The sequence below is a fragment of the Delphinus delphis genome, chromosome 17, assembly GCF_949987515.2.
Source record: "Delphinus delphis chromosome 17, mDelDel1.2, whole genome shotgun sequence".
In the NCBI taxonomy this organism is placed as follows: domain Eukaryota; kingdom Metazoa; phylum Chordata; class Mammalia; order Artiodactyla; family Delphinidae; genus Delphinus; species Delphinus delphis.
In genome coordinates, this window is record NC_082699.1 from 77960556 (window position 1) to 77974957 (window position 14402).

Sequence of the window (14402 nt, forward strand, 5' to 3'; positions counted from 1 at the left end):
TCACCCCAAAAGGCGGAGTTGTCTCATCAGCGATGCCTCCCCAGGCCCTGCTGCCCCCGGGCCCCCGGCCATCCTTCATCTGCTCTCTGCTTCTGTGGGTTTGCCCATTCTGGACATTTCGTATGAGTGGAGTCATACTCTACGCGTCCTTTTGTATCTGGTTGCTCTCACTTAGCGCGATGTTTTCAGAGTTCGTCCACGTTGGGGCCCGTGTCAGCGCTTCACTCCTTTCAGTAGCTGAGTGATATTCCACGGTCTGTGTAAACCACGGTCTGCTTCTCTGTTCCTCAGCTGGTGGACCTTTGGGTTGTTTTCACCTTTCACGTGTGACAGGTGCCTGGGCTGAGGTTTTGAGAGGGTGACTCAGTCATCACGCGTTTGGGGAGTGTTTTCTGGGCAGGGCCCTGTGTGTGAACCAGCTGGCCTTGGGGAGTCTGTAGGGGACGTGATGGACCATAAGGTACAGGGTGACTGGCCGCCTACTTCAGCCCCAGAGGACCTGGGCGCCCAACATATGTTTTTAATGTAGTTTTAAAATTTTTATTGAAATACAGTTGATTTACAATGTTGTGTCGGTTTCAGCGTACAGCAAAGTGATTCAGTTATACATATTTATACATATATATTCCTTTTTCAGATTCTTTTATAGGTTTTTACGAGGTGTTGAATATCTGTGCTATACAGTAGGTCCTTGTTGGTTATGAGTTTTATATATAGTAGTGTGTATATTTTAATCCCAAACTCCTAATTTATCCCTTCCCTGCTTTCCTATTTGGTAACCATAAGTTTGTTTTCTATGTCTGTGAGGCTGTTTCTGTTTTGTGAATAAGCTCATTTGTCTCATCTTTTTAGATTCCGCATATAAGGGGTATCACATGGTACTTGTCTTTGTGTCTCTGACTTGCTTCACTTAGTATGATAACCTCTAGGTCCATCCATGTTGCTGCAAATGGCATTATTTTATTCTTTTTATGGCTGAGTAATATTCCATTGTATACATGTACCACCACGTCTTTATCCATTCACCTGTCAGTGGACACTTAGGTTGCTTCCAGCTATTGCTATTGCTACTGTAAATAGTGCGGCTAAGAACATTGGGGTGCGTGTCTCTTTTCAGATCACGCTTTTTCCTGCATATGTGGTGGGGCCTCCACATTGTGCCCCTGGTAAGCTGTGCAGAGAGCTGTGCCTTCTGAAACCCCACTGCTGTATTCTTTTCCGCCTGAGGTCCCCCCATCACGGGCCGAGGCACCTCCTGCTCTCTCCTCTGGCCCGTGATGCCCACCTGGCTCCCAGGCCCTCTTGAATATTGCCTTTTCACTCTTTAAGCAGAGCCCCTTCTTGTGTCTCACTGTGTTCTAACCATGGTTCCTTCTCACTGAAGGCAGCGAGCTTCTCCAGGGCAGGGACCTGTCTTCCCATCTCTGTAACCCCAGCACCTCACTCAGACAGAGCGAGCTCCCCACGGGGCCCCGTCGGTGTTGGTGGAGAGGCCGGAGCTCGCTCGCACGTGGCAGTGAAACGGGTGGGAGTGGCCAGCCGTGCTGAGGACAGCTGTCCAGCCCCTGTCCAGTGTCCTTTCTGTCTGGAGAGGCCGGCACCATCGACAGTGGAGACTGGGATTTGCCGGGGTCGGCAGGTGACGCGCTGTTGCTTTCTCTCCAGGACGAGTGCTGTTTCTACAACGGCAAGATGCGCTGGGAGGCGTCAGGTCTGGGCCGGAGCGCGGCCGGCTGCTTCGTGCCCTTTGCCGTGTGTGTGGTTTCCAGATTCCCCTATTACAACGCCCTCAAGGACTGCCTCTCCTGGTGAGCTGCACACACTCCCTGAAAAGCTTGCCTATGCCCCTTCCAGACGCCCCCTGCCCTGGGCAGCCAGGCTTCTGCGGTCTCACACCCACATCTTTCTCCTGTTGGTGTAAACTCCCGGAACTCCTGACACAGAGATTTCAGCCTTGATCGGCAATGCAGACGATGACCATTGGATTCTCAGATTTATTTGGTGATTTGATTTTTCTTTCAATTTCAGTTTATTGACTCATCTGAAGATCTGTAAAGATTTCGAAGTTGACAATCATATAAAAGATTTTGCTGCAAAACTGTCTTTAATACCTAGCCCGCCTCCTGGACCACTCCATTTGGTAATTAAATCCGGAATTGTCTTGTTTTTTCTTTGCAAATTGTAAAAGTAATATGATGAAGATGGTTTATTCGTTTGTTTTTAATTGATGTACGGTTGATTTACAATGTTGTGTTAATTACTGCTGTACAGCAAAGTGATTCAGTTATATATATATATACATTTTTTAAAATATTTTTTTCCATTACGGTTTATCATAGGATATCGAATATAGTTCTCTGTGCTATACAGTAGGACCTCGTTGTTTATCCGTTCTATATATAACAGTTTGTATCTGCTAACCCCAAACTCCCAACCCATCCCTCCCCCAACCCCTTCCCCCTTGGCAACCACCAGTCTGTTCTCTGTGTCTGTGATTCTGTTTCAGTTTCATAGATAGGTTCATTTGTGCCGTAGTTTAGATTCCATATGTAAGCGATATCACATGGTATTTGTCTTTCTCTTTCTGACTTACTTCACTTAGTATGATAATCTCTAGGTCCATCCATGTTGGTGCAGATGGCATTATTTTGTTCTTTTTTATGGCTGAGTAGTATTCCATTGTATATATGTACCACATCGATGAAGATGGTTGAAATGTGTTAAATGATTTTAAGTTCTAGCTTTGTTTAAATTATGCTTCTCAAGTTCCTTACAGAAGCATTTTATACACTGTTTCCAAAGGTCAGAAAACTAGAAATAAATTAGAAAATTTATTTTCTGAAAATTTATTTTCTAATAATTTAACAATAAAATTTATCGGTCTAAAGTCAAATATTTAGGCCTGAGTTTTGCTGAGTGGCTCATGATTAATAGGTGTTGAGCTAGTAATAGGCCCCTTTAGTGGTTAACATGTTAATTACTTGCTATTCAGAAAACACAAAATTTACTTAAATTACAAATTTCCCTTTTGTTTTTTTGTCTGGAATATCGGGTATTATATTTAACTCGTTAATGTTTTCTCCTGTCCAGTGTGGTTAGTAAAAAGTAACTGGTTTTTTTTTTTGTTGTCGTCGTTATTCACAGTGCCATTCTGTTATTTAATTGATAGAGAAGCGTTTCCTAAACTGAGTTCTGTGAAACACTGTTCTCAAATGTTATTGCCTATTTTTAATGGGAGGTTTCAGGGTTAAGGAAAGTTAGAGAAAGACCTCATTCCCCTTTTGTCGAGTAACATGTCAGACAGCTAAGCTGTGTGATGAAACCTGTTTGACTCAGCGATTTCCAAACTCATTTAATTGTGGGATGCTTCCTTTTTAAAAAACTGACATCTATTAAATAAACGTCTTGAAATGTACAGTAAATGTCAAGTCAGTTTCACTGTATTCATCCCCTCTGGAAGATTATACGTATAAATCTTGTTTTCCTATATTTTGATTATTATGGACAGTTGAAAAAATAATTTATTAGGATATTTGTGATTATGAACTTAAAGTGTATGTATTTACTATTATCCTAAGCCCAGCAGTCTGCTGTGGGGGGACACTCCGCCAACTGCATTCCCGGCCGAGGCAGGGCAGGATGTCTGTCTACCTTGGTCCCACTCCCAGAAGGCTTTGTGGGGAACAGTTGATGGATTTCCGTGCCAGGCACTTATCTTTATTTTGTGGATAACTGGTTTTTTTGTGCAGTGAAATCATCAAAGTTTGCATTCTTATTCTAGAAACTCAACACGTGCTCACTGAGGACCTGCTGCAGCAGTGAACCGAATTCCCTGAGTTAGGAACAGGTTTACAGTTCACTGTGATTCCTTGTATTCTACCTTTGAACAGAAGCAACGTATAAACAGTACTTACGAGTTTTCTGTAATCCACGAGCTTTGGAATCTTGGATTAATGAACATTTGGTTCCTCCATTTCTACCACCCCCAGTGGGAAAGTTTACTGGGGATGTTCTCGATGCCTTTTTGTCCCACGTCCACCCTATCAGTCTGTCTCCAGTAGCTGTTTCCAGTTTACACACTTCCACTGCCACCCCTGTTCTGGGCCACCAGCTTCTCCCACCTGCACGACTTAGGGAGGCACTGGTCTGTCCATTTCCATTCTTGACCTTATATCAGTTCATGCTTTTGCACTGTGGCTGGAGAGGGCATTAAAATCTATAAACTGGACTTTCCTTTTGTGCTTAAAACCCCTCACTTGTTTTCTCACTCGTCGCCTTCACCCAGACCTGCATCCCTGGCCCCTGTGTCACCATTCAGCCCTGTCCAGCTCCACTCACCCCCTTGCTCACTGTTCTCCAGCTACAGTGAGAACAGATGCTGCCACAGGGCCCTTGCATGTGCTGTTCCCGGAAGTACCACTCTCTCCATTTTCCCCCTCCAGCTCCTGCTCCTTTCTCAGGCCTGGCTCAGACATCAGTTCTCCGGAGCAGCATCTCCCACACCATCTCTCTCACAGCAGCCCACTCTCCTGCAGAGTTCAGCACGCCTGCAGTTAGGGCTTGTGTGTGCGTGTTTTTTGTTTAATGTCCATCAGACTCTGAGCTGCATGAGGACAGAGGCCACATTCAGAACTGCATTTCCAGGACTTGCTACTGTGTCCAGCGCTTAGCTGCTGTCCCGTGGAGTGCTGTTCAGTGAATGAATGAGAGAATGATTCAGCATCGGCCAGCAGTGCTCATTCTATCGGGTCTGCATGTTGGTGCTCATGGTTTGTCCCAGTGGGCTGAGTTTGGATCAGACTTGTCATTGGGATCCTCCACTATCAAGTCTAATTAGCTCTCGGGTCCAAGTTGCTGTAACGGTCATCATTTGTTTCAGGGAGTGCTGTGGCTGTTTATGGTTGTGAAGAAATCCAAGAGGTCAGTTTAGGCCAATTTCATCTGACGCAGGAGCTGATTCAGCAGTGTTTTCCAGAACCTACCGCAAACCAACGTCAGGTTAGAGGTTGTCGTAGGTAATGGTCATGAGCTGTGCACCTTGCGTCTTGAATAGTGTGCATGGGCCCCGAGCTGCCGTTTCCTGTTAATTCTGGGTGGGGTCAGCTCTCACCTGTACTGACGGGAGGAGGTGGGAGGCCCCACAGTGTGGGGAGTGAGGAGGTGAGGACCCAGCCCTTTCTCTGACCACCTGGACCACTGGCCTGAGGGGAGCAAAGGCTCTAGGTGCACCCTGTGTCCCCGGGCCTGCTTTGCTTTGATCTCTGCCCTCTAGAAGTTCGGATGTTACTTGCTTTTCAAATGATGGGCATAATTGGGTGTGTCCAGTGAAACACACACGTTTTTCTTCTTACTATTCCCAAGTCACTTTCTATGTTGCTTTGTGTGTGGAAGCCTGTTGTTTTTCTGGGGCTCCCATCAAGTTGAAATTTACAAAGTATTTACCTAAAATCTCTCTCCTTCTTCAGTTTATTCATCTGTAAAGTGGGGAGAATAACAGAACCCACCTCAGACAGCTTGAGTATTGAGTGCTGTGAAGTTGCTAGCACAGCACCTGAAACGTCGCAGTAGCAATGTTGCTGGTAGAGTGACTCACGTATGTGGTTGGTTCTTATCTTTTTTTTTGGCTGCGTTGGGTCTTCGTTGCTGCGTGTAGGCTTTCTCTAGTTGCGGTGAGCAGGGGCTACTCTTCATTGTGGTGCGGTGGCCTCTCCTGTTGCAGAGCATGGGCTGTAGGTGCGTGGGCTTCAGTAGTTGCAACACGCGGGCTCAGTAGTTGTGGCGCGTGGGCTTAGTTGCTCCGTGCCATGTGGGATCTTCCTGGACCAAGGCTCGAACCCATGTCCCCTGCGTTGGCAGGCGGATTCTTAACCACTGCGCCACCAGGGAAGCCCTGGTTCTTATCTTTAACTGGGTGTCTGGCTGACACATTTCCTTTTTTTTGATTTGGTCATTTTTTATTTTTATTTTTTTAAAAATTTTTATTAGAGTATAGTTAATTCACAATGTTGTATTAGTTTCAGGTGTACAGCAAAGTGAATCAGTTATACATATACATATACCCAGTCTTTTAGATCCTTTTCCCGCATAGGTCATTACAGAGTATTGAGTAGAGTTCCCTGTGCTATGCGGTAGGTCCTTATTAGTCATGTGTGTTATATATAGTAGTGTGTATATGTCCATCCCAATCTCCCAATTTATCCCTCCCCACCTCCCGCTTTCCCCTGGTAACCATAAGTTTGTTTCCTAACTCTGTGACTCTGTTTCTGTTTTTACAAAGTTCATTTGCACCATTTTTTTTTTTTTTTTTTTTTGCGGTACGCGGGCCTCTCACTGTTGTGGCCTCTCCCGTTGCAGAGCACAGGCTCCGGACGCGCAGGCTCAGAGGCCATGGCTCACGGGCCCAGCTGCTCCGCGGCATGTGGGATCTTCCCGGACCGGGGCACGAACCCGTGTCCCCTGCATCGGCAGGCGGACTCCCAACCACTGTGCCACCAGGGAAGCCCCGCACCATATTTTTTAGATTCCACATATAAGCGATATCATATGATATTTGTCTTTCTCTGTCTGACCTACTTCACTCAGTACAACAATCTCTAGGTCCACCCATGTTGCTGCAAATGGCGTTATTTCTTTCTTTTTTATGGCTGAGTAATATTCCATTGTGTATATGTACTACATCTTCTTTATCCATTCACGTTTCCTTTTTGAAATACTGAGGAGAGTTTTTCATTATAAACTTTATAATTGTTAATAATTCATCACAACTTGGAATACTTAACTCTGCTTTATTTTGTTTTGTTTTGCTTTAAAACAAACACATCAGTCACATAAGTGAATCCACCTTATTTTTAATGTCTTGCTTCTGTAGCCAAACTGGGAACAAGAAAGCGAAGAGGCCCCAAGTATTGGTCGGAGGCACTTGCAAATGTCCCAACTGTCAAAAATGACAGTCTCTTTTCTTGTTTTCTGTTTTGTGTTGTTTTGTTTTGTTTTTGTGGTACGCAGGCCTCTCCCGTTGCGGAGCACAGGCTCCGGACGCGCAGGCTCAGCGGCCATGGCTCACAGGCCCAGCCGCTCCGCGGCATATGGGATCCTCCCGGACTGGGGCACGAACCTGCAGCCCCTGCATCGGCAGGCGGACTCTCAACCACTGCGCCACCAGGGAAGACCTGTTTTGTTTTTTAACGTGAAAATAGAATAGTGACTAAGGTGACTGGAAGAAAGTGTGAATAGTGAGCATTTTGTCCTGTAGCCCTTTTTCTTGACCTGGTACCCTGCTGCCCTCCATTTCTCATCCTTTCACGCCTTTCCTAGAGGAAGCCTCTCTGTCTTCAGGTTCGATCGCTTCTTTCCGTTCTGTTTCCCTGAAGCTCTGCTCGTGCTCAGACCCCTCCATGTGCTCGTGGAAGAGCCCTTGCAGAGTGCCTCCCATGTGTCTGAGGCCAGGGGAAGCTTAACCCTGCTGTTCCCAGCGCCACCTTCTTGGAGGGACCGCACCTCCCTCCTTCACGTCTGCCTCGACCTATAACACGTAATAGGCGTCCTGTGAACATGGGATTTGTATTTGAAGTGTCATTTTTAAGTACCCTCATTTAGAAAAAGTGCCGTTGAAATTTTTTTGTGAATTCCATGTCTTTAAGGAGCTTTGACTGTTAAATTGAAAATATAAGCGAACATCTAATAAGTAGTAACCGAGAACAATGCATGCTGGTTAAGGTTAGTTTGAACGCGGTTGATTCCGAGCTCGTGCTCGTTGGGACGGATCTCTGGAGGCCGTTTATCTTTGTTTGGTCAAGGAACTGTTTCCTAATTAATTAAAGAGTTTAAGGGAGTTTGGCTGAAAAAGACATTGAGTCCTCAGTTCATTATGAAACATTCCTGGCAGTTCTGTTTGTCATCTCTAGACTGTTTTGTTTCTCTGTGACGTTGCAGGTGACAGCATGAGTCTCCAGACGTGTTTTCTAGCTCAGACGCTTTCTGAGCCACAATGGTGAATTTCACCGCCTTCAGTCTCCTCCGGGAGCAGCTCCCTGAGCTAATGATGGAAATTGGTCATTGCAGGTATTGAACATGAAACCACTACAGATCGTATTTCCCTCGAGAGCAGACCCCGAAAGCCCCCTCATCGACCTGGACCTTCACCTGCCCTTACTGTGCTTCAGACCTGAGAAGGTGCTACAGGTGCGCGTCCTTCCACACCTGTGAGCATCTCATGCTGACTGGCTTAATGGGGCATCAAAACTACTCAGAACACTTATCTTTCTGCTTAAAGCCGACATTCACCACCGAGCACGCTGTTTGCAGGCAGCACTTCTCTGGGGTCAGGTGGCTTTGGTCCTGGCAAGTGGAGTGGGGACCGCAGGGTGGAAGCTGCCCCGCGCCCGGCCTCGTTGGGCGGCGCCCTCGCAGTGTTTCAGGCTTGCTCGCGGTGTTGTTGCTTCCCCAGATCCTAACGTGCCTTCTGACGGAGCAGCACGTCGTGTTCTTCTCGTCCAGCTGGGCTCTGCTGACGCTCGTGGCTGAGTGCTTCATGGCCTACCTGCACCCCCTGCAGTGGCAGCACACCTTCGTCCCCATCCTGTCGCGGCAGATGTTGGACTTCGTCATGGCGCCCACGTCCTTTCTCATGGGCTGCCACCTGGACCACTTTGAAGAAGTCAGCAAGGTTAGGCACCCGCCGCTGGATTCAGAGCATTGAGTCACGTGGGTGCTTTGCGGGGACGCGTGGGAAGCTGCTGGGAGGTGCCCTGCGGTGTGGGGGGCGCAGAGGCCCGCGGTCCCTCCATCACAGGGCGCTAATGCTACCTCCTTGTCCTCAAGGCCACACCCTGATGCCACTTCTCAGGCTACTTAAATTCACGACATCTGGTGGCTTCCAGGGTTTTCAGGGAGGTGAGGGCAGGTGTTGGAGTCGAGGGAACCGATTTCAAGTCTCAACCTCTGCTGCTTACTAGTTCTGCGACCCTGAGTGACTTACTGGCCTTTGCTAAGCCTCAGTCTCCTCATCTGGGAAGTGGGCACGGCCTCGGCCTCCCAGGGCTCTGGCTGAGGAATGTCCCCTGTCCTGCCTGGCAGGTGACTGGGCTTCATGGATGGGAGCCACCATTGTTATCACTCCATATTTTCCATTTTCCCTTTTTTGATTAAGCCTCTGTTGTTCATTAAAACCGTGGGCCTGCTTCCTAGAAGAGTGCAGGTGCATGCAGTGTATTGCTCCGTGTCCAAGGGGTCCGTGGGCCTTGCTGGGTCCAGTGGCCGTTTACTGGATTCAGCTTGGGGGCTGACCTGTGTCGGGGTGTTAGGCCTGGTTGTGAAAGGACAGGGAGTGTGCTGGCCACATCATCACAGCAGCGTCAAGGGGCCCATCGAGCAGGCTGGCGTACGGTAAGTGCTTAAATGCAGCAGCTGTTTTTACTGCTGTGCTGGTGGGGTGCATTTCGAAGGGGAGCTCATGCCACAGGTTTGTGATAAACTGTGACATCGCCAGCAGGAAGAGCAGGTTGGGTTTTCTTAAAACAGCTTTTTTTCAGATATAATTTGCATACCACAGAGTTTCCTGGACTTAACTGTACAACTCAGTGGCTTTAGGAACTTGGTAGAGCTGTGACAGCTCATTTTAGACCCTTTGGTCAGCCCACAAAGAAACCCTGCATGTGTTAGCAGTCATCTCCCAACCCCCCAGACACTGGCGACCAGCATCTACTTTCTATCTCTGTGGAGTCGCCTGTTGTGTACACGTGGATTTTACGTAAATGGAATCATTCAGTGCGTGGTCTTTTATGACTGTCTTCTTTCACTTAGCGGCATGTTTTTTGAGGTTCGTCCGTGTAGCAGCACGTTATTTTTATTGCCGAGTAGGATTCCCTTGAATGAAGAGGCCACAGTTGTTTATCCATTCGGGAGTTGAGAGCATTTGGGGTTGTTTGGACGTTTTGACCACAGCTGTGAATAATGCAGCTGTGGACACTCATGTACGAGTTTTTGTGTGGACACGCGTTTATTTACCTTGGTACGTACCTAGGAGAGGAATTTCCGGGTCAGGTGCCAGCGCTGTGTTTAACCATTTGACAAATGTCCAGGCTGTCGTTCCCCGCTGCTGCCCCAGACACCTTCCCTCCAGCAGAGGGCGAGCTCGATTTCCGCACTTCCTCCCAATGCTTGTCTTCTGTCTTTTTGATTCTCATCCTCCTGCTGGGTAGTTTTGCTGTGCGTTTCCCCAGTGACTCGCGATGTGCAGCACTTTTCCTTGCGTTTATCGGTAGTTGGTACGGGGTAGGTTCTCATTTAACTTCTTATTTTATTATTTTTAAATTTTTATTAGAGTATAGTTGATTTACAGTGTTGTTTAACTTTATTTTGAAAATTTCTAAGTGTACGCAAAAGCTGAGAGAAGAGTGGAAGGGATGCCGTGCACCGCTCTTTGTCCTCAGCCATCATCCGTTTTTTTCCCGGCGTTTTAGAGCAAATCCTGGCCAAGCCCAGCGTCCCTCCTGGGGCGGAGCCGGGACGTCTGTGTTGTTGGCAGAACCTATGATTCACCAGGGGACAAACACTGTGGGAAAAGGCCATTCAGACCTCATGGAAGGAGTGGAAAAACGTCACCCTCGCAAATGAGGAAAAAATAGGCATACTTTGTAGTTCAAAATTGTGTTTCTTTTTTTAGTCATTAGGGGAAAAACTGTCTTGTTTCAGCCCCTTTAGGAGGGAAACTTGCAGACATATTTACTTGATTCCAGTCCGCAGTCACAAAGGAAGTCGTTTTAGTGGTTTACCTGTTCTGGGTGGTTTTTAGGGCAAAGCAGCAGGTCTTGACTGAAAGTGTTTTGGGGTTTGTATGTCTTCTCGATGTGCTGGGAGCTCGGAAGGGGCCCTTGTTAAAGCTCCGTGTCCGTGCTCACGAGCGCGGCCTGTCCCCTGCTGGTTTAGCCTCTGCTCTGGGAGACGTGTTTGTGCCTATCTCACGTGCCATGAAACGCGTGCTGAGTGGCCGGCCCAGCACAAAAGCTGGGGAGGATTCTGGCGTCCTGTTCCCGGGACAGTTGAAGTGTAGAACTCCGGAGTGTGACTCATTATTTGTGTGTTTTGTCACAGATAAGACTTAACAAGTAAGCCATCCACGCATCTCAAGAACTCTTAAGCGTGTGGGATCCCTGAGCCCAGGACCCGCCTGTGCTCTGGTCCTGGGGCAGGTGGGGTGCAGAGCTGGCTGGGCCACTCAGCGGGCACCCTGAGTGTTGAATGTCGGAGTGCTCCCACTGGGGCTCTGGAATGTTCTCTCCAGGCTCCCTGAAGTGGTACATGGAGTGTTTGCACAAGGGTGGGTGAAGGCCTGACCTCGTATGTTGGAATCTTGACTCAAAGAGGCATTTTTAATCAAATTAGCTTGTTAACCTAACTCACGGTGTACGCCGCATTTTTCTGGTAGATAATATAAGGCTTTGTGTGCGTATTAGATACGAGAATTTAATTATCGATGACACGATCTTGGTGAATGCAAAGTGTATCTTTGTGTTTTCAAAGATGTAAACAAATTCAGATTCTTACTCGATCTTTACAAACTTATTTTATAGGAAGCCGATGGTTTAATTCTGATAAACATCGACACTGGGAGCATCACCTTCTCTAACGATGAGGACGTTGACGTTCCTGACATCCCTCTCCTGGCGGCACAGACGTTTATTCAGAGGTAAGGGGGGAAATAGTAGGTATTTGGAAAAATCTTGTTCAGGTTCATACTTGCCAATTTCAAGTATCTCTTCCAATCTTATATTAACAAATGGTTTATGTAATATTTAGTAGTTTGGAAATTGTGAATATTTAAAAATAAAAGTCATTTGTCTTCATACCAATCTTGTCTAAATACTAACGATGGCCCCCAGGCCAGGGGACGGTCACACCCGCGGGACACCTCTCGACCCTCTTCTGTGCCTGTGATCTCTGAAGTTCCTTCTCTGTCCTTCATTCCTTCATTCATTCATTCATCCACTCACCAGATATGTATCCAATGCATTGGGCAGAGTATGTATATAATGGGCAAACAGATGTGGCGTCTGCCCCATGGCACTGTCAGTCGGGGGGCCCTGACGGCCATGACCCGCCGTCCTTCCCTGGGCAGGAAGCTGTCTTCCCCTTTCACCCCCCCACCCCCCTACCCAGTGCTCTCTTAGTTCTCTTATTTTTCCGTACCTGTTTTGTGGCTCTTTGTGGTTTTTCCATCTCTATGACTACACTTCATTGGCTGAGATCAGGCAAGACAAAATTTTTCCAAAAAGGGCAGATAATAATTGTTGTAGGCTCTGCAGGCCCTGCGGCCTCTGTGGTGATCGGAGAGGCCTGACGGGGACTGCCCCATGTACTTCTTTCGGGGGGGGTGAAAGGAGGTGTGATTACTATTTACGCTGGGAAGAAGGTGCATCTGGGGCAGGTGGGTCGGGGCAGAGCCAGGGCTCCCTCAGGTGGACCTGCGGAGGACGTTTCCCCCTTTGGAATCTAATCAAATGGTGGTGGGAGAGTCCCTGCTTTTAGTCCTCCAGCTCGTGTGTGGACTTGAGGCAGGCCTGGCATGCAGCTCGTGGTGGGACCCATGGAGGGTGTGGGGCGGGGGCTAGTGCAGCAGGTGCTCCCGGCTGTCGTCAGGTAGCTGGACTGGTGCTCTGGTGACGCAGGAGCTGGTGACGCAGCCCGTCTTTTATCAGTGCCGACTGTTCCCCTTTACTTTGTCTGCTTTGTCTGCTGGAGGTCAGATGCGGGAGGAGCTGAGGCCTGAGTGGAGGGGAAGGAACGGGTGGTTCTGTGTTGGCTCCCTGACTTGGCTGTTCTCATTTCTGCCTCTTACCTCAGCGAGCGCTGCTGTAACAAACACCACCTAAGCAACAGACGTTTATTGTCTCCCAGTCCTGGAGGCTGGAAGTCCGAGATCATGGTGTTGGCAGAGTTGGTTCCTCCTGAGGCCTCTCTTTTTGGTGTGTAGATGACTGTCTTCTCCCTGTGTCCTCACGTGGTCGTCCCTCTGTGGGTGTCCGTGTTCCAATCTCCTCTTATAAGGACACCAGTCATATTGGATTAGGTCCCCCCTTGTGACCTCATTTTAACTTAATGACCTCCTTAAAGGCCCCGTCTCCAAACACAGTCACACTCTGAGGTGCTGGGGGTTAGGACTCCAACCTAGGAATTTGGGGGGACACAATTCAGCCTATAACACCTTGGTATCAATGATTTCTTCTATCTGGATGGTTTGTACAAAGTACGTGGGAGTGCCATCTTCATTATTGTTCCTTCCGTCTTCAAAAAATTTATAAAACTCCCCAAGCTGAGTCCACGGGTGTGGAGTCCTGCGTGGCTGGCGGGCGGTGCGCAGGGGGCCCAGCCAGGGGTCTGGGTGGGAGCGTCTCCCTGCGTGAACTCCGAAGGTGAAGCCCACATTCCTCATCATCCAGTCACTTTCTGATAAGCGCAGTCCCCAGTCCCCGGACTTGCAGAGGGTGACTTTCCAGGACTGGTGTTTGCCAGCGCTGGGCGCAGCTTCTCAAGAGTGTGCTTGGGTGGCGCATCCCCAGTGAGATGGGATCTTACCTCTGCCCTCGTGTTATTGTTAGAATTCTAGAACATGCCTGGGGGTTGGAGTCTCGCTTGGCCAGGGCCCCAGACAGTGGGACGTGGAGTCTCAGGCTCACCGTGGGGGGCGCTGTATAAATGTGAACTAACCCGTGCGTGGTCGGAGGCTCGTCTGTGAAGGGCTCTGGGACCGTGATCTGGGCTGTGGCAGTGGGTCTCCCCACGGGGCCTGGGGTGACGAGCGCCCACACTCGGTATTGGCCGGGAGAGACAAGGGGCAGCAGCGCCCTTCTTCCCTGAGACGCCCCGTGCCTGGCCGCCCACTGCCACGCTGTCTTCCTCATCATGATCAGAGTGTGTGTCCGCCGGGTCCCCTCTGCCCCACCTGACCTTTGGATACTGTTGGGTGGGTTTACTTTGCATATTTAAAGCCTCAGACTTGCTCTTTGGTGTCCAAAGTCTCATGTAAAAGTGCAGCCTTGGGGGCTTCCCTGGTGGCGCAGTGGTTGGGAGTCCGCCTGCCGATGCAGGGGACACGGGTTCGTGCCCCGGTCTGGGAAGATCCCACATGCCGTGGAGCGGCTGGGCCCGTGAGCCATGGCCGCTGAGCCTGCGCGTCTGGAGCCTGTGCTCTGCAACGGGAGAGGCCGCAGTGGTGAGAGGCCCGCGTACCGCAAAAAAAAAAAAAAAAGTGCAGCCTTGGGCAGTGTTGGGGAGGCCAGGATCCTGTGTGATGAAAACCGCTGTGAGCCCCCGTCCCTGAGAACCTCCGGACAAGTAAGTGGCCGTGCCTCGTGCCCCCGAGCCTGCCTGGGCAGGGAAGCTGCGCCGTCCCTCCCAGACCCACT

The 14402-nt window shown here is 48.9% G+C and overlaps 1 protein-coding gene across 2 annotated transcripts in view; it reads left to right on the forward strand.

The window, feature by feature from the left end:
• The window catches only part of DENND3 (DENN domain containing 3), a 59572-nt gene that overhangs the window by 11182 nt on the left and 33988 nt on the right, over window positions 1–14402 (forward strand). For both annotated transcript variants that reach the window (XM_059995250.1, XM_059995251.1), the window contains exons 4-8: window positions 1666–1808; window positions 2029–2140; window positions 8062–8181; window positions 8447–8665; window positions 11571–11686. In XM_059995250.1, the coding sequence (XP_059851233.1) occupies window positions 1666–1808; window positions 2029–2140; window positions 8062–8181; window positions 8447–8665; window positions 11571–11686 (710 nt within the window). The remainder of the gene's footprint in view (window positions 1–1665; window positions 1809–2028; window positions 2141–8061; window positions 8182–8446; window positions 8666–11570; window positions 11687–14402) is intronic.